The sequence below is a fragment of the Globicephala melas genome, chromosome 8, assembly GCF_963455315.2.
Source record: "Globicephala melas chromosome 8, mGloMel1.2, whole genome shotgun sequence".
NCBI classification, from domain to species: domain Eukaryota; kingdom Metazoa; phylum Chordata; class Mammalia; order Artiodactyla; family Delphinidae; genus Globicephala; species Globicephala melas.
In genome coordinates, this window is record NC_083321.1 from 62,239,996 (window position 1) to 62,263,096 (window position 23,101).

General features: G+C 39.3%; 1 protein-coding gene across 1 annotated transcript in view; it reads left to right on the forward strand.

Moving 5' to 3' along the window:
- Positions 1-23,101, forward strand: part of CCDC83 (coiled-coil domain containing 83) — a 46,519-nt gene that overhangs the window by 17,753 nt on the left and 5,665 nt on the right. Inside the window, exons 6-11 of the mRNA XM_030835901.2 lie at positions 952-1,119; positions 9,168-9,259; positions 11,945-12,013; positions 17,395-17,516; positions 20,975-21,054; positions 21,744-21,943. Coding sequence (XP_030691761.1) covers positions 952-1,119; positions 9,168-9,259; positions 11,945-12,013; positions 17,395-17,516; positions 20,975-21,054; positions 21,744-21,943 — 731 coding nt within the window. The remainder of the gene's footprint in view (positions 1-951; positions 1,120-9,167; positions 9,260-11,944; positions 12,014-17,394; positions 17,517-20,974; positions 21,055-21,743; positions 21,944-23,101) is intronic.

A 23,101-nucleotide genomic window follows, 5' to 3' on the forward strand; every position in this document is an offset into this window, starting at 1 on the left:
CTGGAGAACTCCTGGACCTTTGGACTGAAGAACACCTCTCTGGCCTGAATGGGATGCTTCAGTCATAAACATCGATTGAGCACCAACTAAATGCCAGACTCTGTGCCAAGTGCTGGGTGGACAGAGATGAATAAGACGTGGTCTTGCCCTCAGGGGCTCTCAAACAAGATGGTGCGTGGTAGTGCGCCAAATAGCCATTCAGTTCATCGGACCTGGCTTCTTGTAATGCTGCCTTTTCCAGAATATTCAGCAGCATGATACTCAGCCTAAAGACTGAGTAGAATATCATGTGTAGGAAGTACACCAGGGCAAGCTGAAAGTTTATATGATTGAGTGGGCTCCATATTTGTACACACGTAACTGGGGAACTTATCTTTCACTCTGAAGTCTCACTGTGTGGGGTTAGGGGAAGGCAGGTTATTATGACTATCATATGCTATCATTTCACACAAGGGAAGCTCAAACAATTGAAATTTAAATGATGGAATCAAACAACTTACCTACAAAAATGGTCGCCAAGTACTGTGGAAGGATGTTAAGTTGAAATCACTTTGCCCAGACACATAATGACCAGAAAAATGACAATTTACTAATAAAAAGTATATGCGACATAATATATTGTACAAAACAGGACACTTATCAAGCTATCACAGGCATAATTTAAGCTTGTGGGTCCCTAGGCCTATAGGTTGATTGCATGTTACAGCTCTCAATCACAGCCCCAAACCACACAACTACTTTATAATTGGAAGTCTAATTTTACTTAGATTTTGAATCATGAGGGATAAACAATAGTTTGAATAGTTTAGATTTCCCTAAATTATAGATATAAAATAGTATTTAAGAGTTGATATTTTCACATCAGACCTTAACTTCACAAAAACAGATTGCAACATATAATGGTTGCAAGGACAATAGAAATGACAGAAAGTCTCGATTTTCTTTCAACAGATATGCACATCCAAATAAATAATGCTGAGAAACTGTTTCTTGAGAAACTCAGTGAGAAAGAATATTGGGAGGAGTACAAGAATGTAGGGAGTGAACAACATGCTAAACTCATTACCTCCTTACAGAATGACATCAACAGAGTTAAAGAGAATGCTGAGAAAATGTCAGGTCAGTTGCAAGAAAGCTGGTTCAGATTCAATAAAAAAATCTTTCAGGGGCAGACATTTGGTGGAAGAAAGAAACGGGTACCCCCGAATCATCCGTTACTCTCAGCTGTCAGCACAAGCACTATGCGCCTAAGGATTAGGTGAAGGGAGGAAGTAAAGAAACTATCCCAGGACCACCTATGGAACTGAGAAGGGGAAGTAAAGGGATGGGAGTGTGTGCCTCTGTGTGTATAGAAACACTGCAACCGACTTTGAGAAAGAAGCTTCATTCAGTGAGTGGGTGTCTGCCTGCTCTCACACCTGGGTCTGGGCCAATTCCACCAAGGTTGGGGAGTCCTGGAAAGGGGTTATATTAGAGAAGGAATTCACCTGAGGCAAGCTGAGGCAACCCACCCAGGCTGGACAACCAGAATCGTTATAGAAAATGGCCAAGTAAATGCTAAGTTGCAGTCGGGGGGGAAAAAAACTGGAGAACAAACATAAGACAGGAAGTGAAGAGGGTATAGAGCAGGGCGGCCTCGGGCATAATGAATCTTACCAGGATCAGAGCTGGGAACCATGAGGCCGGCCAGCTGTCTGTCACTGAGGCATAGTGGCTTAAAAGAACACCAGACACTCAGGAGAAATCTGGCCTGAAAGAACACTGTGGTTGGATGGCAGTTCTGAGCCCAGCTGGTAATGGTACCCTGTTTTGTGGAAGAAGCGTTCATTCAGGGTCGTTCCCACTATCCCCTCTGAGGCTCTGTACAGTCAGTCTGCTTCTAGACCAATTTTTATGTAAGTTTCTCAGCTCAGCGCCTCTGTACCACAGTGGTAGTGTAAATTTGGCCCCAAATCAGTTACAATTTTTCAAAAGCTTCTCCTCCCCAAAAGAAGAAAGTAAGAGTGACACCCTCCTACCCCTGTCAATCCCCCAGCCTCTGAGATCCTTCCTCTAGATAAAAACACTATTACCAGTTCCTTATGTAACCTTTCAGAAAGAGTCCATGCATGTTTCAGTATGTACATATATGTCACAAGCAGCATGCCACAGATGCAATTTTTCACTTGCTCTTTCAGGTAACAATATGGACATCCTTATAGATGAGTACATATTAATACTTCCTCATCCTCCCAATGGCTACTTTGTTTTGTTGTACCATAATTTTTTAAAGTCCCCTACTCATAAGCATTTAGGTTGTTTCCCATCTTTTACTATTACAAATAATACTGCAGTGACTATCCTTACACAATCTCATTTTACTACGATGAATACCCTCGTATGTATGTAATTTCAGTTATGTGCATCTCTAAAGGGAAATGGCTGGCCCAAACAGCCTATTCATTTTTACACTGATAGGCATGGCCCTGCGTAGAGGTTGTACCAAATGTACTCCGGCTGGTGGTGGTGAGGATGTCTGTTTTCCCACTTCTTCAACAACAGGGGTTGTGATCCACCTCTTTGTTCTTTGCCAGTCTTATAGGTAGAAAATGGTATCTCATTGTAGCTTTAATTTCCATTTCTCTTACTATAAGCAACAGTGAATATCTTTTTATAAGCTCAAGAACCATATGAATTTCCTTTCTGTTCACATCTTTGCCCATTTTTCTATCGTGCTGTGGAGCTCTTTACATTTCAAGGAAATTAGCTCTTTAACTGTGATATAAGATGCAAATATTTTTCCCATTTGCCATTAGTCTTTTGTTTATGCAGTGTTTGTATGAGGAAATTTTATAGTTTTATCGTGCCTATCACTTTGATTTTATGATTTCTGATATTACAAATACATTCTCTAATATTTTTCTTCTAGAATTTTTATGGCTTCATTTTTATATTTAATCTCTGACTTTTTTGTGTGAGATAGGAAACCAACCTTATTTTTTGCCAGATGGCTTTCCAATTGTCCCAACATCACCTATTAAATAAGCCATTTTTACCCTATGATCCAAAATGCTAACTTTATCATACTTTCATTTCCCATGTGTTATTTGGATCTCTTTCTGTCTTTTCTATTCTGTTCCATGGATCTATGTATTTGTGCAACAATACCACACTTTAAAAATTGTTACTGTTCTAGTATGCTTAAAATTTTTAAAATAATTTTTCCAGCATTCCTTTATTTTATGGTTTTTAAGTAGGAAGAGTGATCTTCTCATATAAACTTAACCCGTTATCCTGATTAGAAATTTGGATGATTTCTTTGAGCTGAAAATTTCATGCTATTGTATCCAACTTTGTGGTGGGGGTAATAACATTTATATGCTGCTGGTTGAGCCTTGGCGTATAGCCTGTTTTAAGTGTCATGGGATAATGGCTGTTATGGGCTTATCTTATTTGCCATTAGTTTTAGGCACTTCTCCTAACCATACAGCAGCAATTCTGCCTGGGGATGATTAAAGCACCTTGGGGGCCACTAACTGGGCACAATGAATATGAGTAGAACTCCTAAATTAAATTTATCTGAAGTCTTACTACCACCATCTCTTCTTTTCCTCTCACCTCTCTCCTTCTTCCATGACTTTTCTAGAATTCTCCTCCCACACCCATGATCATGGAGTTTGTGTTAGCTAGACTGCTTTAATTGCAAGGAACAAGTACTTTAGTCGAAAGGGGCTTTATTGTAAGTGAAACATGATATTAAAATGAAACTTTTTTAGTCTCGGTTTAAACCTGGTTGTCTATATAATGGATACCACATTTCAAAGTAAAGTGAGATATCGCCAGGCAGACTGCCAATATGATGAGGCAGGAAACTGGTTTCACACCTTCAACCACTGAATTCCAGTCTATAAAAGAGGTTGAGGAAGCCATGAAAAGACTGTTGGAAATAAGGAGACAGATTTTGGAAAGAGCTCTTGGTGTGCTGTAAGTTGTACACAGTCCCCCAAAGGGGCAGGCGAAGGGTAATTCCTCCTTCATCTCAAATCAAGTCGGAAGGTCTTTAGAGGAAATTCTTCAGATTCTTCAACATGTGTTCCCTGCAGTTTGGGGCGGAGGTGGGGGGACATTGAGATCTAGTTTATGACTCATCCCTGAAAAAAATCTATGGGATAAGTGGCTGACTAGGTAACTGTTCTAACATCAGAGCAAAGAAGAGGTTGGCAGCTGCTGCCCTGGGCTGGGCCTGTGTCTTAGTCCATTCAGGCCTCTATAACAAAGTACCATAGACTGGGTGTCTTACAAATGACAGAAGTTTGTTTCCCACAGTTCTGGAGGCTGGGAAGTCAAGATCAAGTCACTGACAGATTCGGTGCCCAGTGAGAGCCTGCTTCCTGGTTCATCGATGCCTTCTATTTGCTGTAACCTCACGTAGTGAAAGGGCGAGGCAACTCTCTGGGGTCTCTATCATAAGGGCACTAATTCCATGCATAAGGGTTCCACCCTCCTGACCTAACGACCACCCAAATTCCAGTACATTGGGGATTAGGTTTCAACCTAAGAATCTGGGGCGGGCGCGGGTGGGGGGTCAGAGACTTTCAGCCTGTAGCAGCCTGCACTTCCAGAGTTTGTTGTGGCAAAGCGAGAAGGAGTGTTTCCTGTGGACCGGTTGTGAAAGAGAGCTGGTATGCAGTCCTGTTAAATCTTGCCTGAGGGCTGATGAGAGGGGCCATGGTGCCCCCAAAGAGAAACAGGAGCCTGTCTATGTGGGAGGGAGGAGGAAACTGAGACCCAGAGGCCAAAGGAAGAGTCATTAGCCAACCTCCAAGGGCAGTATTTCCCCTGTATCAAGGGCATGCAGGTAAAATATAACTAGCAATGGGGGAGGCGGTCCTCCAGAGAACCTACAAAAACCACCCCCAAGAGAGGAGAATCAATCTTAAATGCTAACTAGACCCAGAAAATGGGACATCAGCTTGAGATAGTATCAGTCAAGTGAGTGCTTTCCTGTCCCTTTCCAGGCTCCCCTTCAGCCCTGAGGAAGAAGGCATAGAAGTTCAAGTCAGAGGAAATGGTAGTAGGTTTAAGCTAGGAAGGGAACAGCCATAACTTTAAATGAAGCTTAAAATTTCAATTATTATAAAGACTAGACATATTAATTTCTGATTGGAAGATATTTTGTTATCACAAAGGAACCAGAAAAGTCATAGGATTGCCATGTATCTTACTGAGAGAGAGCTTCTAGCCTCACAGTATGAATTTTAAAGGCAAGAGAGAAAAATAAGGTTTCTTGATGTCCCATGATCATGTTTGTTGGATGTAACACGTGTACTGAAGAATGGGAGGACTGAAGATGGAAACAGAAGGCCATCAGATCAGTGGTGGCTCTAGGGATGCTCCTCCCTACATTTGTCACTCATGGTCTGTGACTGTCCCTCTTGTGGCACCTCTGCTTTGCTCTTTGTGCCTGTCCCCATTCTCTTCTTGCTTCCCACAGACCAATTCTTGCAGTATTCTACAACCCAGATTCTGAAAAGAGCCAGTGTGATCACCTATCTAGTCAAAGGTGACCAAAGACCTTCGTCCATGCCTCCTCATGGGTCATCGGTTGGCCCCAGCACAAACCATTCTTTGGTCAGCTGTCCAACCTATCTTATTCAGTAGCCACCCTGAGCCCTAGGGCCATGGGGAGGAAGAACCTGGAGCTGCTTCCCTGAACTTCAGCTAGAAGGAGATGTCGGGATATAGGGTGTAGAAAACACAGTCACTGATAAAACCAGGACAAGGCTCTTTCTCTCAATAAAAGGAAAGGGAACCTTAGATTAGGCTCAGGAACAGAGAAAGTATGGGTTATTACAAATCATCAGATATTAGAGTCACAGAGAGTTTTTACTTTTGTCCTTGACCAGGTGCATGGGACAGGGATCCTGAAAAGTTTCTTTGTACACTAACAGTGAGTTAAAACACTTGGGTTCATGTCCACCTCTTTGAATGCTAGTTTCCTCGCCTGTAAAGTGAGAGTACCTCAGAGATCTCCAACAGAACTCACAGTCCCAGCACCTGCTTTTCTATACCTTATCTCATCCAACTCGTACAAGTTCCTTTGAGTTGGATACCATTGTGCCCAGTTTAAAGATGAGGAAACAGAGGCCCGGAGAAGTTAATTGCCTTAACTAAACTCACAGATTTAGTAAGCAGTGGAAATGGGATTTGAACACAGGTGTGTGTCAGACCCAAACCCTTATGCTTCAAATAAGTCCTCCCAGCTCTGTGATGCAGCGAGGTAGGGAGGGCTCTCTAACATGCACTCTGCCTGAAGAAACCGCTACATGGCCAGTGTTGCCACCTGCCCTTGCTTGGTTTTCTCCAGAGGGGGCTCAAAGGAAGTCACTGGCACAGTGAAGCTGGGTGACACCCGGAAGTGTGTGAAGAGTGAACAGACTCCTAAAAAGCCGTGGAGCAGAGCCAAAGCAGAGCCACACACAACAAGGAAAAGAGAACAACGCAAAGCAAGCTTCAGCCTCTGAGAAGTGTGGTCAGCTTCTGAGAAGTGACCATATTACACCGGGCATCTGAGCAGCCAGGAGTCTAAAGGCACAAAGTCATAATCTCCCAAGCTCCCATTTGCAGTGTTCCAAACTTTTCTGGGAAGGAGACTTTTACATACTCCCAGTTTCTATGGCCGTATTCACAAATGTGTGGTTAATAGTTGCTACCTGAAGCATCCTCTGAACTTCAAACGATAACAGGGAGATTTTCACATCCTCCCTTGTGCTAGCTGCTCTGCTTTTGAGAAGAAAAACAGTCCATAGAGTTGTATATGGAATTTGGAACAGAGTTGGATGTTATTATCGCTTTTTCAGTATTAACATGAGGGAGAGCTACAACTTTACCCAGAGCATATTTGGTAATCTATTTTTTATGATTTATAGCAAATAATTAATATATAATGTTATCAAGCTCCAGTTTTTATGTTTTCTTTCAGATGCTAAGAATGTAAAATCCATTATAGCTCAACTCCTGATGCACTGCAACTTTTAGATTGATTGTTGTATTTTGTGTGGTAGAAATTTTAAATAAATGTCTAGCATTAGTCTAGTGGACTAGATATTGAACTGAAAAAAACAATCCATCAGAAATGAGATTGGAATGATTAAAACATTCAAGCAATTACTTTGAATGGGATTAAGAAAAATACAGGTTTTATACAGATAGATTGATATACACACACATACATACCTACACATATCCATATATATACATATCCATATATATATCCATATATATGTGTAGGTTGGAATAATGAAGATGTCCATTTTCTTATTCTCCAGATGTCAAGTTAGACTAGACCCAAAACCCAATGAACTCTTGTTTATAAACCTCAGCCACTCTTGTTCTAGCTCTGTTAGAGGTAGAAACTGATGGTTCCCAGCCTCCTTTCTGGCCACTCCACAGCCTGGGAGAGCTCGCCCCTTCCCTCCTTCGACTCTCCCTTTCCCTCACCAAAGTTGCCATTGTTTGCTGCTTCTATCCTGGCACTGAAGGCTCAGATCACTGCCCACCAAAGACGTGCAGCTGGCCAAAGTTCATTTTCTTCAAAATATTTTTCAGTATCTGTTGTGTTCCAGGGACTGCGGTAATAGAAAGATATGGAAGAGAAGTTTTTACACTCTGCTTAGAGTTTTCCTTGAATAGGGGAAGCAGTTATGCCAGTACAAAATACAAGGAGGGCTGAATAACTCCTGCCTAGCTCCCTGCCCCGCTTTCCAGAGCCTTAGATTGGCTCTAAACTGTGGAAAGATCAGACCAGCAGATCTCCTTCCCTGTAGCCTAAGATCCTCAAGAGTTCTTAGAGTTGGCTTTGGTTGACTTGGTCTGTGAAGAAATTTTTCCCTTTGAAACAATGTCCTAAATGGCAGCTATGTTCCACAACACTCTCAGTACAATACTATTGTTTCATTATAGAATAAGTTAAATGGGTCTCTGGGGACCAGTCCGGAAATCTAGCAACCGTAATTGTCAACATCATTTGTATGGGAAGATACTTTCTGACTTCCAAGTAATTATGCTTCAAATGTTATAAATAAAACACATCTAATGGGGACACATAACATAGATGTTATCATAAAGCACAACTAACTTTGGCGATTCTTAGATTTGGAGGGTACACTGCCCTCCTGTTGCACACGACTGACTACCTCACTGTATTCAGTCTTTGCTCGGATGTTACCTCCTCAAAAGAGCTTTCTCTGATCACCCTATCTAAAACAGAGAATTTTAGTTTTTCTTCATCACACACCTCACCACCTGAAATATTATTCATTCGCTTCCCCATTAGGATGTACATGTCATAAGGGCAGGAGTTTTGTCTCTTATTTGGCAATATTCCCAGTGCCTTAAATAGTGTCATGCACATCAAAAGAACTTGATGATGATTCGTTGAATAAAAGAATGAACAAACTGGTCTCATTTATCCAGCTTTATTTCTCTCCACTCTCTAAAGCAGCCTTCATGTCACTACATCTTGCTTTCCTTAAACAGAAGTGTTGATTATATGACCTCTCAGCATCTTTCAAGGCCCCCAATTTTACGATCCTTTGCTCTCTCAATTCTGACATTTATGATGTAAGAAAATCTGGAGAGGATAGAGAATCCTGCACTTCTTCATCTCTGTTCTCCCTTCTTGCTCTGAACCCAACTCAGAACGGGTCTACTGACTTTCACAGCCCCTCTCCTACTCTCTCTCCTTATTCTGTGTTTCCTGCCCCAGGAAATGCATGCCAAGAATATTGGAAAATTAGTTAGAAGGAGTTAGATGTACAGGATGCCACTCAAGTGTGTAATCAAATCTCTTCATATTTATGTGGTAGAATCAGAAGTTGTGTGACATGAAAAGTAGACGGCTGCATAGGTACTAAAGTGTTAGAAATTCTCCCTTTGGAGAGACAATCCTTTAAAACTATGACTATTCATGAGACAGATATCATCGTAAACGAATTCACATTAAGGTGTTAGTAAATTATTGGAGCATTTCTTCTAATTGGAGGTACTAGATGCTTCAGTAAGAACGTACCTTGAAAATTCAGAAAAGAAAAAGTACATAGAAAGGAGAGGTGGGGATCATGGAAAATAAAATTTATAACTTCATAGTTTTACCTAGGATCTTAAGGTTTCTAATTTTCTTTTTAAAGAACAGTATAAAATCACCCTGGAAGATGACAAAAAGAGAATAATCAGAGAAACTTTGTTGCAACTGAACCAAAAGAAGGAATGGGCCACAGAGGTATATCTCCATTTTCTTTCTTTCTTTTTTCTGATAGTAGATTTTTATTCTTCTCACACAGAATTTCAAAATTTTAACTGAAATGTTAGTTTCAGGTGTACTACCGAGGGATTTGACATTTGCACACGTTATGAAATGATCACCATGATAAGTCTCGTAATCATCTGTCTCCATACAAAGTTATTACTGACCATATTCCTTATGCTGTACATTACATCCCATGGCTTATTTATTTTATAATTGGAGGTTTGTACCTCTTAATCCCCTTCACCCATTTCACCCTCTCCTGTCTGTATTTCAATTTCCTTAGAAAACAAAGCTCCCCCCACCCATTTCTTTCTCATGGTGTATTATAACGGTCAGAAACTTGTGTTTTGAAATTAGGCAGTTTAGTTTAAATCACAGTTCTACCACTTATGGGGTGTATCAACTGAATTTATACTTGACTTTTCTGGGCTTCGGTTTCCTAATCTATAAAAAGGGGACAATAATAATATTTAACTTTAACGAATAGTATGAGGATTGACAGCGCCTCATAAGAGCAAGAGCTCAGTAAATTAATATTCAGTTATTTTAAGTATAATAATAATGGCTACAACAAATTATTAAATTAGATTTTGGATGAATTATAGGATGAAATATAATTTGTCTAAAAAGTACTTTCTTACATATGCAAACCTAAGAGAGTACACTTTACATTGCTGGAGCTTTAAAAATTGGGGATATAAAAAAAAAAATGTTTGAGATGTAATTTCCAATTCATGTTTTCTAATCTTTGTTTTGCCCCAAATGCCTGACTTTCTTTCCTTTTCACTGCCCTTCCCCTGTCTCCAGACTATCTCCTAAATCAGTGAGGTCCCTGCTGGGATTGTCTCTTTATCTGGAACATCCTTTCTTCAGAGTGGTAAACATCTGGTCTTTTCTTCACTGAATTTCAGTTGCTCTTGTTTGTTGCTTCTCTGTTGGTTCAGTTGTTCTTTCAGTGTTACTATTCTACTGCATGATTTTACTGATTAACACAAATACAGAGGATGTGGAGAACTGACCAACCGTTTTGTCTGCCCATGCCATTCAGACCCTTTGTTACTGAATATGATTAAATGGTGAAATCAACAATTAAGTAATCTGATCATAGTTAAGATGATTAAAAATGCATATGTAGACCAAATATGCCCTCAGTATGTACATTCAATATATAATGAAGACTGTTCCCAATACTGTTCCTAACATTTTACATTAAAGTCTCTCAACAATCCTGTTAAGGGTAAGACTTGCTAATAAAAAGACAGAGGCACAGAGAAACTTTGTAACTTGCCCAGAGCATGTGGCAGAATAGAGAGTTAAGACAGCTTCTTCAGATCATTACTCTTAATCATTACATTGTACATTTTCTTTTCCCCACATACTGCCAAACACCCACACACGTGAACGAATTTTCCTCATTTTCTCTGGCCATCTTATGTGTTAACTTCTAAAATCTACTACTTTTGTGCAACCTTGGCTGCTTATTGGAGTCACCTGAGAAATTTGTTTAACCCAGGTGGGTCCTGGGTCCCACCCACAGAGATGCTCATGTAATTGGCCTGGGATGTTGCCTGGGCTTTTGGATTTTTCAAAATATCTGGGAGATTCTAATGTGTAGCCAAAGCTGAAAACACTACTCTATTGTTAGTGAATTAAGCCATTAGTCAACTAAATTCAATAATGAGTGACTTTTGTTCAAACAAAATTCTATGTTAAAATAAACTTTAGACTTATCAGTTGGAGCTGAAGTATAAAAATTCCTGGTTCCTAGGAAATGGGGGTTCACTCTTAGGTCAATTACCATGATTTAAAGAAAAGAAATTTATTGCACATCTTCCTACTTTAAAGACTTACACAAATTTACCCTTAACATAGTTTTAAATTATTTCAATCCATGTTTCTGAACCAGAATATTTTTCTTAATTTTTCTTCTTGTGGTTATGTCCTTCAGTTCCTGCGTTTGTAGCACGGTATCCATATAAAAGTACCTCACATATAACTAGAATCTGTCATCCATTATAAAGTTCCTTTGGGTGAAACTGTAAATATCCTAGTAAATGTGAATATGAATTTACATTTTAAGATCCTACTGATAAAATAAGGATTTTCCTGTTTGCTTTGTCTAAAATGCCTTTCTCCAGGAGACTATCTAGCTACAGCCTGCTATCCTGAAACTATTGGCTGTTAGGTTTGTAAGTACGTATATTGTTATTATTGACATGCAGAAATCTTTCAAATTAAAAAGGTAGTTATATAATCTATTCATGCCTTTGCTATATATTGAATTATGTCTGTGACCATAAACTTGAAGGAAGTTTGATCACTGCAGTTTAACCATCTTAATTGTGGAGCAGATCAATTAATGCCTGATTTCACCAAAGCAGTCAGATTCAGTCACAATAGAGGCCAAATTGAATGGACAACCATTGTCCAGTTCTCTCAATCACCTGTATTAGGCAACGTAAATCAGCAAAAACAATACAATAGGATAATAAAGAAAGAACAACTGCACCAAAAGTTTTTAGGTATATTTCCAAAGTAATTGCAAAACATAATTTTAAATGATCAGATAAGTTGATTGTGTATCCCCATTGCTAAAACTCTTAAATGTTATGTGGCAGCTCTTCTTTAATACAGAAAAGTTTTTTTTTTTTTTTTTAGAATGCTATAAGGTTCATTGACAAGGGCAGCTATCGAGAGATCTGGGAGAATGACTGGCTCAAAAAAGAGGTAAGTGGAATTTTTAGAAACAAAGCCAATTTCTTCTTTCTCATTTTTTTGAACTGGAAATGACCTTTATTTATGAGCTGAAGTCATGGGAAAAGCATGGAACCATGACTGACTGAGGTAAAATGAAATTCAAGTGGAGTCCTAATCTTATTACAAGTTGTTACTCAATGAACACCATAAATAATCTCAATAATAAACAGAAATCATTTTTTGGTGTTACAATTCATACAACATACTCAAGTGTGCAAAGCTTCTTTATGTCCTAAAACTGATCTGGCCTTCCTCTGGACCCTACTTCCTCATGGGTGATGGGAGCAAGGTTTAAGGATCATTTTAACCTCATTCTCTGCTGTTTTAAATTGCCTCTTTAGGTATTCAAATTGGTAGGGAAGAGGTAAAGTTGTCATTATATGCAGATGACATGATACTATATATAGAAAACCCTAAAGACTCCACACAAAAACTACTAGAACTGACAAATGAATTCAGCAAGGTAGCAGGATACAAGATCAACATACAGAAACGGGTTATATTTCTTTACACTAACAATGAAATATCAGAAAGGGAATGCAAACAAACAATCCCTTTTAAAATTGCACCAAAAAATAGAAATAAAATACTTAGGAATAAACCTCATCAAGGAGGTGAAAGACATATGCTGAGAACTATAAAACATTAATACAGGAAACTGAAGATGATTCAAAGAAATGGAAAGATACCTCATGCTCTTAGATTGGAAGAATTAATATTGTTAAAATGGCCATAACACCCAAAGCAATCTACAGACTTAATGCAATCCTTATTGAATTACCCACGACATTTTTCACAGAACCAGAACAAATAATCCTAAAATTTATATGGAAACATAAAAGACCCAGAATTGCCAAAGCAATCCTGAGGAAAAAGAACATAGCAGAAGGCATAACCCTCCCAGACCTCAGAAAATACTACAAATCTACAGTAATCAAAACAGTGTGGTATTGGCACAAAAACAGACCTGTGGATCAATGGAACAGAAAAGAGAGTCCAGAAATAAACCTACACATCTATGGACAATTAGTCTTCAACAAAGGAGGCAAGAATGTACAATGGGGAAAAGACAGTCTCTTCAGCAAGTGGTGTTGGGAAAGCTGGACAGCTGCATGTAAATCAATGAAGTTAGAACACACCCTCACACCATACACACACAAAACTCGAAATGGCTTAAAGACTTAAATATTAAGACAAGACACCATAAAACTAGAAGAGAACACAGGCAAAACATTCTCTGACATAAATCATAGCAATGTTTTCTTATGTCAGTTTCCCAAGGTACAAGAAATAAAAACAAAATGAACAAATGAGATCTAATCAAGTGTATAAGCTTTCGCACAGCAAGGGAAACCACAAACAAAAAGAAAAGACAACCTACAGACTGGGAGAAAATATTTGCAAAAGATGTGACCAATAAGGGCTTAATTTCCAAAATATACAAACAGCTCATACAATTCAATAACTAAATATTTCCACATAGATGTCGCAAAGGCACTTCAAACTCAACATACCTGAAGCATAATTTATTAAATTTCTTCTTAGATATTCTTTTCCTTCATTTCTTTTTTTGCCATCTGCTCAGACACCCGAGGTAAAAATGTTACCATCAGCTTCTTTTCCATTTTCCTTGCTCCCATTTGACTGAAAAGAGTTGGTTAGTCTAGGAAACAAAAGAATTTAAAAATCAATATGCTTTCTATGATATTGACAATTATCTTGAAATTGCCTTTATAAAGTCATGGTGAGTAGGAATCCATACTATTTCCAAAACTAATCAAGATGAATCCTCAATTTTAAAAAATAAGTATTAATTTTAAAAACTCAAGGTGAGCTCAATAGTTAAAGAATATTAGGGAGAAACTTGGTTCTTATACTTTTATTAAATATAACAGTATGATCCTAGTGATAATAATTTAACAATTCAAACCTTAAATTTTATAAGATATCATAGATGTTAAGTTCAGAGAAAACAACTACAAAAGTTTATATTTGACTGAAAAGAAAGGCCATTTTGTGCCTTGGTCCTTCCTACTAAAGCCACAAATTACATTTTGTTTTGTTTTATTTTTTAATTCTCATAATTCAGTGGAAACAAAAGACAGGAAAAAATGTCAAGTTTAACTGAATCATGAGCAAAAAGAGCTCACTAATAAAGAACAAATCATATAATTCAATATATTTAATTTCTCTTTGTTTCAATAAATATTCATTTTTGCTGTCATTAAATTTACTCACAAAATTAATTAAAACCAGTTTTGGTTATAAGTACTATCACAGTAATTGAAAATTGCCTGGAGATAGAACAATGTATGTCAATTAATTTCTTTGAGGAAGGCTTAGAATGAGTAACAAGGGATATTTAACAGTGGAACTCCCCCAAATATTTCTCCATTTAACTGTCTTTCAACAATAATCAAAACCTGACATCTCTGGGAAGAATGAGATGTCCCACTGCATGACTTTTATTATCTGGTTTTATTTAGCATGCTTATTAGGAACATGAAGAAAATTCAAATTTCCAAATAACCTGGACTAACAACAAATGGAAAGCTGGAAAAACTAGGCAAAGGGATTCAAAGAGGTTAGCAATCAGAGTTTCAAACGTGAGGAGGCATAAAGCTAACTTGGATCTTGCAGGGGAAAATTTCAAGAGCATGCATTTTATTCAGGATCCTAGGTCCCTGACTTATAATAGTTTTAACTAAATTATCTTGCCCAATTTCTTAAGTACATTTCTTGGGTATCTGGGGAGAAGCAGGGGCGGGGAAGGAAAAGAGGTCTTCTACTTCCTTCTTTATACTTTCTTACCCCAGAAACTAAAGGTATTTATACGGCTATAAAAAGGAACTAGTTTTCATTTCCCTAACATTTCAAAAGACTGGGAGGGAGACAGCAATTGATGAGAACCTTACTTAGCACTCTACAGGGATAGGTGATGTCACAGGATATCCATAGCTTGAAAGATTGGACTTAACTCCCCAAATGGGCCCTCATTCCCAGCTTTGGCAGGAGACCAAGAATTGTGTGTGCTGCCTCCCAAGTATGCCAAACCCTTAGTCACACATTCTATTAATTCATTCTTTTACAACCTCTAACTATGATTTTTTCTCATCCTTTGACATCTGAAAATTATAAACTTTTCCTTAAGGCATTCAGGCTTGTAATCAAGCTGATCATATCTTAAAAACATGAGATCCTAAAGCACCAACACCTAGCTCTGTAATGTAGAATCATGGACTTAAATGCTTTTGTGAAATTGTTTAAGGCTGGTAAATAATATATGCTTTTCTTTCCATCTCTAAGCCAGCAGCAATATTTGAGCCTTTTCTATGACACTGGTACTGTTTTATATTATAATTATTTGTATATTTGTTCACTGGTTTGTATACTTGTTCCCTCTTTTGAGGGAAGGAGCCACACTTTATTGGATTTTGTATCCGTCTACCTCTAGGACAGAGCCTTACCCATGGTAAGAATTCAAGCATTTAATAAATGACTTATGTGAAAGGGATATCCATCTGGTAATATACTGAGTGCTTCCAGATTCCAAAATACAATAATTTCAACTACAAATCAAAAATGTTAGTCATCTTTTTCTAAGTACTCATCTCAGTTATGCTCTTGGCAACTCCTAACAAGAGATACTGAATCGAAACCCCTACCCTGTGCCTTTATTTCATCATATTCCCTGGAGACACGTTACTTTTTCCAGTTTATTCTCACCAGCCGATCACTTTCTATTTTATTGTCTTATTTCTAATTCTTCTATTGTCCTGACTTCTCCACACGAGCACCTCTCAATCCAGCTCATGCTGTTTTGGGGGGCAGAGAGGGAAGGTGGGGATTCTATCTAGTCACATTCTTCTATATATTCTTCCCACAATCAAGCCTTCTTTAGACAAAAGTTATCAAAATACATTTCTTAAAGATTGATGGGAACTCTATCAACAGAACCAGCAAATTTTGCTCCTGTTTGAGTTAGCCACATTTCTTCGGTAAACGTTAAGCCTGCTATGTCCACGAAGGACCTTCCATCACCTGCGAGATAGAAATAAGACTCTTTAGCATTACTTGGCTCCCCTACTTGTCCAGTTCTTCTACTTCTCCCCATTCCCATTTTATTTCTATCCACACCAAAATGTGGATAGAAGGCACATGTGCCTTTATCCATGTGACTCCTTCAGCCTAGAATATATCCTCTCTTGTCTGCTAGAGAATCTCTACTTGGCCTTCAAGATCCAGAAGAGAGGTCATCTCTTCCATTAACTCCCCCTTACCCCCTCACACCTGGCAGACATAGGGTGAACCTCTCTCTCTCCCACAGTCCCTGGATGGCTTCCATTATGATTTTATCACACTATTTTCTGTTGCTATCACTCTTGACCATTAAACTAACAGATCCTTGAAGGTTATTGTATCTTATTGATCCTTTGTTCCCAAAGTGTACTATAGTTTTTGACGCATAGTAGGCATACAGTACAATTACATGAGTGAATGAACAACATTTCATCTCTCTGATGTTTCTCGGAATGACTCCAGCACACTCAAGAGAGAATATAATTGTCCTATAGAGGCTGATAGAAAGGGCTCCTAGGCCTGTACTTCTCTTTTTTAAATGCCATAATAAAGATTTTTTCCCAGTGTTATTAGTTTTCATTATGTTGTTTATAATTAACCTTAGATAGAGCCTCATTTAGCTACTAACACCAGAGTGATAAATTAGTCTTATTTTCTTATTTATCTCTGCCTCCAGCTCAGATAAATCCAGTGATGTTTCTGAAGAGTAGGAAAGGACTGCTCCTGCCATTCAGTAATAATTGCCTAATCATGCAACCAAGTTCTGCAAATGACCAGGAAAAAAGTCCCACCTGTTCCTTCTTAGAGCAAACCCAGTAATAAATAATACAGGATAGATCTTCCCCTCAGGCAAATGCACTTTTTTAAAAAAAATTAATTTATTCATTTTTGGCTGCTGTTGGGTCTTCGTTGTTGCACGGGCTTTCTCTAGTTGCGGCAAGTGGGGGCTACTCTTCGTTGTGGTGCATGGGCTTCTCATTGCGGTGGCTTCTCTTGTTGCAGAGCACGGGCTCTAGGCGCGCAGGCTTCAGTAGTTGTGGCACGCGGGCTCAGTAGTTGTGGCACACGGGCTTAGTTGCTCCACGGCATGTGGGATGATATTCCTGGACCAGGGCTCAAACCCGTGTCTCCTGCATTGGCAGGTGGATTCTTAACCACTGCACCACCAGGGAAGTACCACAAATGCACTTTTAAAAGTTGAGTTTTTTATAGAGGACTAGATAGAACTAAGTCCATAAGTACTAACACCCACTCTCTTTTCCTGAGAATAGATCGCAAATCACAGGAAGGAAGTGGAAGAACTGGAACATGCTATTCATGAGCTGGAAGGAGAAAATTTGGCGCTTATTGATCAGCTGTTCAACTGCAGACTTGTGGATCTCAAAATACCCAGGTGAGAGTCATTACATATCTAGAAAGTATTTTTTTTAACATTTGTATCTGTAAAAAGTTATTTTTTTTAAGATGACAATTCTTTAATAGTTGAAAAGAAAGGAGCTCACAAAATGGCCATGGGGAAGGTATAAGATCATTACAACCGACCACTGGTCCAGTGCAGACTTTGACTTGCTTTTTCTAACAATGCACTGTGGTCATAGTAGTAAACACTTAACATGAATGTCACAACTGCTGTCCTTCAGAAGCCTCTGGGCCAGCAGGGGAATTGGGCATAAAAATAAACGCATAACAGTACAGCGGAAGAGGTACGGGGTTCGAAGCCAGCACACAGGAGGGAGTGATCAACTTGATGGGAGCTCCTGGAGTGTTCTGAGCAACTGGTTACCTTGTGGATTATAGAATGGTTTCCTTTGACAGTTAATGAAAGAGGCAAACTACTTTCTAGGCAGAGAAAATAGCCTGGCATTCCAAGTCACATTTATTCCTGCATGAGAGAAATCAAATACGTATATGGCTTTGTAGTTTAGGTTATCTCTTTTTCTTACCTGACAAAAAAAAGTCTTAATATACCAATCTTGATGAAAAATTAGAGCCCTGGAATGTGGTATTAAAACCCAAAGTGGCATTCATAATTTGGACAAGTAGTCAGAAACAAGAAATAACCTAAATAGTAACATGCTTAGGAAGATCGAGGAATTAAATCACACAAATGTAAGGTGTACATGTGCAAGATGGGAGAGAAGTTCAACATGGTGGAAGGGTCAGGAAAACACTTCCACCTGAGTAGGTCTTGCTTGTGTGGCATGGAAAAAATACTATTAGAGACATAATAAAGTATTTATTGTTGGCAAACTTCCTCATGTGCTTCAAGAAGGGTAGATACAAGTTGTGGGGTTTTTATTTGCTGAGCTAAGTGATGGGTGTCGGGATACAAGATTGGAGAAACAGGAGATGGTGCAATTACTTTATAGGCTGAACACTGGGTGGGGCAGGACAGAGAAAGAGGCCACCTGCCTCCCTTTCACAGTCTATGTATGCCGCCCTGGAGCCACGGATACCAGTGTAAGTGAGGCAGGCAGTCAGGCTGAATGAATTGGCTGATTACTGGACTCCTGTACTTCCAGTCTCTTGAGCTGATGCCCTTGAGGGTCCCTAGGGGGTGGCGGGCCTCACTGTCACCCCAGCAGGCAATGCTCTCTTTTGCCAGCCTCCCTCCCTATGATCAGGTCTCCAGCTCCACACTCCCGTCCCGCCTCTACCCCGAAGCACCTGCTACTGCCACCACTTTGTGATCACGCTGAATCTCTGCCAGCTGTGCCTTCCAACCACTGCTCCACCTGCTGTCCGCTGTGTTCTTTTTCTCTCTTCCGAACCAGCCAACCCTTAGGAAAAGAGCTACCCTGTAAACTGCCAACCCCACTTCCTGCTTTGGTCAGCTCAGTCTAGTGCACCTGATTTGCTGCTGATGTGGATGTGAAGTGCTCATTATAATAAAGGGGAAATCTTTCATCGGCCAGAGAGAGCTTGGCAAGGACAGGAAAGGGAGATGGGAAACTTTTAATGGCGATTTTCATTAAGTTGTTTGCTGTATTGTATGCAATTTAAACCTATCCTCTAGCTTCCCCACAGAAATCTTCAGTAAAATCCACACTGTTCATCAATGCTTTGTGGGTTGGTTTTCTTTAGTGAGAGACCTGAGTGCTTAGTTTTGCTTCAGAGTTGGGAGAGATGAATTCAAAATCTGTCCGAGGGAAAAGAAACAGCATGGGCGACGTTTATAAGAACTGGGTTAGGGGCCCGGTATTTGCCTCCATGGCACACTGAACTTTTCCTTTGTAACTAGCATTTATCACAGTAGGGACTACTTTTTAAACATCTGCTTCCTTGCTAGATTGTCCTTGAGACAAGTGTTTAGGACATCTTAGAAAGACCCGAATAAAGAAACAGAAATGTGTAAACCCTCAATTATCTGTTACAATGCTTATCTAGAAGAAAAAGTTCAGGAGCTTTTCCTGTATCCATTTTCAAGTCAAAGAAATGTTAACACATACTGTGTAATTTATGGTAACTGCTCTTTCCACCTCTTTGTTGAGAATTTAGTCCTGTATATTCTGGTAGGGTGAGAAATAGACATGAACAGTACCCAGTAAACATATAAAAACTTCCCTATTTGGATGAAGAATGGGGTATTCTACCTAATAGAGTTACTGTATTTCCCATCCAGAGCTCCCCAAACTTCTTTCCTTCCTGACTCCCATAGAACATCATAGTATTTGTCTGATACATTAGATGAGCTGAATAAGCTAGAGGTGACTGCCCAGGGACTCCCATGCCGCAGAGCTGAGGCTAGGTGGACCAGTACCTCAAATCTAACGCTAGTTTCATATGATAACGTTCTGTAAAATATTTTCTATAACAAGTGTTGCCGCCCTGTGGTGGTACAAAAGTGACAATAAACTAATGATTAAGAGAGAAGCCAGACTTCAGAAGGTTACGGCGTTTACTAAGATCTTAGTTATTCAAAAGAGTAAAACCAGGAAAGAAGAGAACTCTGTGGCCTCAGACTTGTCCACCTGCAGACCAGAGCTTCACTAAGTTAACTCTTAAGAAGGTTTTAAGATATAAATATTGTATGTAGTTACATTATTTGCTTTAAGCTTTAAGCATCTCAGATAACACTTCCTTCGTGGTCTTTAAGTAATTGACAGCCTGTAATCCAGGGGATTCACTCTGGTTGCTAAGCATGAAGTATGGCTGGTGCATCTGCCAGGGGCACTTGCTTCATGCTATAGCTTCAGGCAAACTTCATGGCAATGCTGTATGGAGCTTTCAAGGTATCATGTCTTCTGACTGAAAATTCCACTGGCCTCTGCAATGCAGAGAGTTGCAACAGCAGACGCAAACTCACCAGGCTTGTAGCTGGAACACGCCGCTCAGCGAGAGCCAGAACCTAGGTGTCATCTTGGATTCCTACTGCTGTCTTTCTCTTTTTCTCTTTATTTCAAATCCCATCCCATTCCTCATCTGGATTCCCTGCAACAGTGACGTAACTGGTGTCATGATCACTCTCATTTCTGGGACTTTAAGCCTGTTGTTTCCTAATCATGGGATGCCCTCCCCTCACCCCAAGCTCTTCCCTGGCAAACAGCCCCTGGTGTTTCAAGACTCAACGCAGGTTTCATCTTCTCCTGGAAACCTTTCCTTACCTCCTAAGGCTAAATCCGGTGCTGCTTCTCTTTGCCCCGTGGCACTCCTGACACTGTGCTCCTCACATAATTACCCACCATGGTACAAACCATCACCATCAAACACTGTAAGCCTGTCTGCCACCCCACTGGGCCTGATGCCCCTTTCTCATCTGTGTCTCCAGCACCCAGCAGAGAGATAAGACACTACTGAGCAGGTGGTACAATATTTGCTGACTGACAGACTACTTTTCTTATTTGTTTTTAGGCGACTATATCTTGCTCAAGCTGTTGGACAGGAAGTGGCACAGGAAGAAATGCCTTTGGAGTTGCCAGAAACATATATAGGTATTATTTTATTGTAATGGTGATTTTTAAAAAGTTGACAAACACTTAATTGCGCTTCTTGTTATGGACAGGAACCTTATATCAGAGAGCTATTCAGGGAATAATGCCTGCCAGCTCCTCCATATTTCTCTGTGCTTGCAGAGCTTACCTAACCCATCTCCCTTCTCTAGTGACTTTTCAAATCAAAGTCACCATGTGTCACAATGAATTAAATAGACACTAGTAGAGAGGGATGGAATGATGTCTACACTGGCATGGTTTGTGCTCCAATTTAGCCAACCAACCAAAATACCAACACACTCACAGGTCCCCATGTGATTATTGTAACTTATTAGCTAACAGAAGGAAATACAACCTAGATGTGGTTTCGAATAATAGGACTCACTCTCACTTTAATACCTAGATTCTACATTTCTAATTCTCAAATTTTTCTCCTCCAGGAGATTCTCAAAGGTCTTTCAAATTTAAAATGTGACAAAGGAGCGTATATATATATATATATATATATATATATATATATATATATATATATATCTGAGTCACTACACCAGAAACTAACACAACATTGTAAAGCAACCATATTTCAATTCAAAAAAAACTAAAACTGAAAAAATAAGTGACAAAGTATGTATTGTATTTTTAATCTGTTCAAAAATTGTACATAATTAATTTCTTTGCACTCATCCCAGAAAAGTCACAATTGCAACCTGCAGAAGTAAAAAGTAGAGACTTGTTGAGCTTAGCACTTGGGAGCAGTGCTTTACATCTTAGTCATGAGGATAGCAGCAGATACAGCCAGCAGCTGAAGATAGATGAAGAGAGTTCAAGCATAGAGTTTGGAGCCTCTGATATGAAATACTTACTGTATGAGGATGAGCGGGATTTCAAGGTAAGATTCATGAGAAAACATCTTGACTACTAGAGAAAATGTTGCTTTATTAGTTAGTGGAGAAAATTAACCTGAAGTATGGATGCTGAAAAATTCTATTTGCAATTATTAGTAAAATTTGCCAACCATTCACGTCTGTCACTAGATACTATTTTCACTCCTACCTTTGCCCAACTTACTACATATATTCATTTATAGACATCCATTACTAGTATACCATGTAAGTTATCTAGTGCTACATAACAAATTACCTCAAGAATTAGTGCTTATAACAATAACTCATTTATTCTCTTTCAGGGCTTCTGTTGGTTAGAAATTTGGGAAGGTCTCCAGTGGACAGTCCTCACTTGGGTTCTCTAGAAGGTGCAGTTATATTTAGCTGAAGCCTTGATTTGGGCAGGAAGATCCACTTCCAAGGTGGTTCACTCACATGGCTGGCAAGTTGATGCTGGCTAAGCTGGGGGCTTCAGTTCTTCTTCACATGGGCCTCCTTACAGGGCACCTTTATTGTCCCTTTGTTACAGTATCTGGCTTCTTCCAAAGCAATCAGTCCCAGAGACCAAATGTTTCATATGACTTAGCCTTGGAAATCGGACATCAACACTTCCATCATATTCTATTTGTCGATGTAGCTACAAAGTTCCACCCAAAGAGAAACAGTGCAGGTCCTGCATCTTGAAAGAGGAAGGTCAGCATCATATTGTAAGAAAAGCACGTGGGATAGGATGTATATGATAGCATGGCCATCTTTGGAAAGTACAAACAGTCACATATACCAGTAGGTGAAACCTAGATTATCAAGCCTTTTAATTTTAAAACCTTTTGGTACATTCCAGTCACTTTCACATCCACCCCTTGCTGTTTTCCCTCTTGGTACTACCAATAACCTTGAAAGTTCTCCTAGAACTTAAAGTCTGGTAGGAGAAAGAGTAATTAAGAAAGCAAAAGAAACTGAATAAATCAACAAAAACCATTTTAACTAAGTACAACTCAGTCCTGCTACCATCAAGTGATAATTTAAAGACTAAAGCTCTAGTCTCTATAACACTCAAACACCCCCATGAGTATATTGGAATCATGACGCCTTGTATGTTACAATAACCTCACGCTAGTGGACAACTGTCTATAAAATTCCAAACTTGCATACCATTTGGTTGA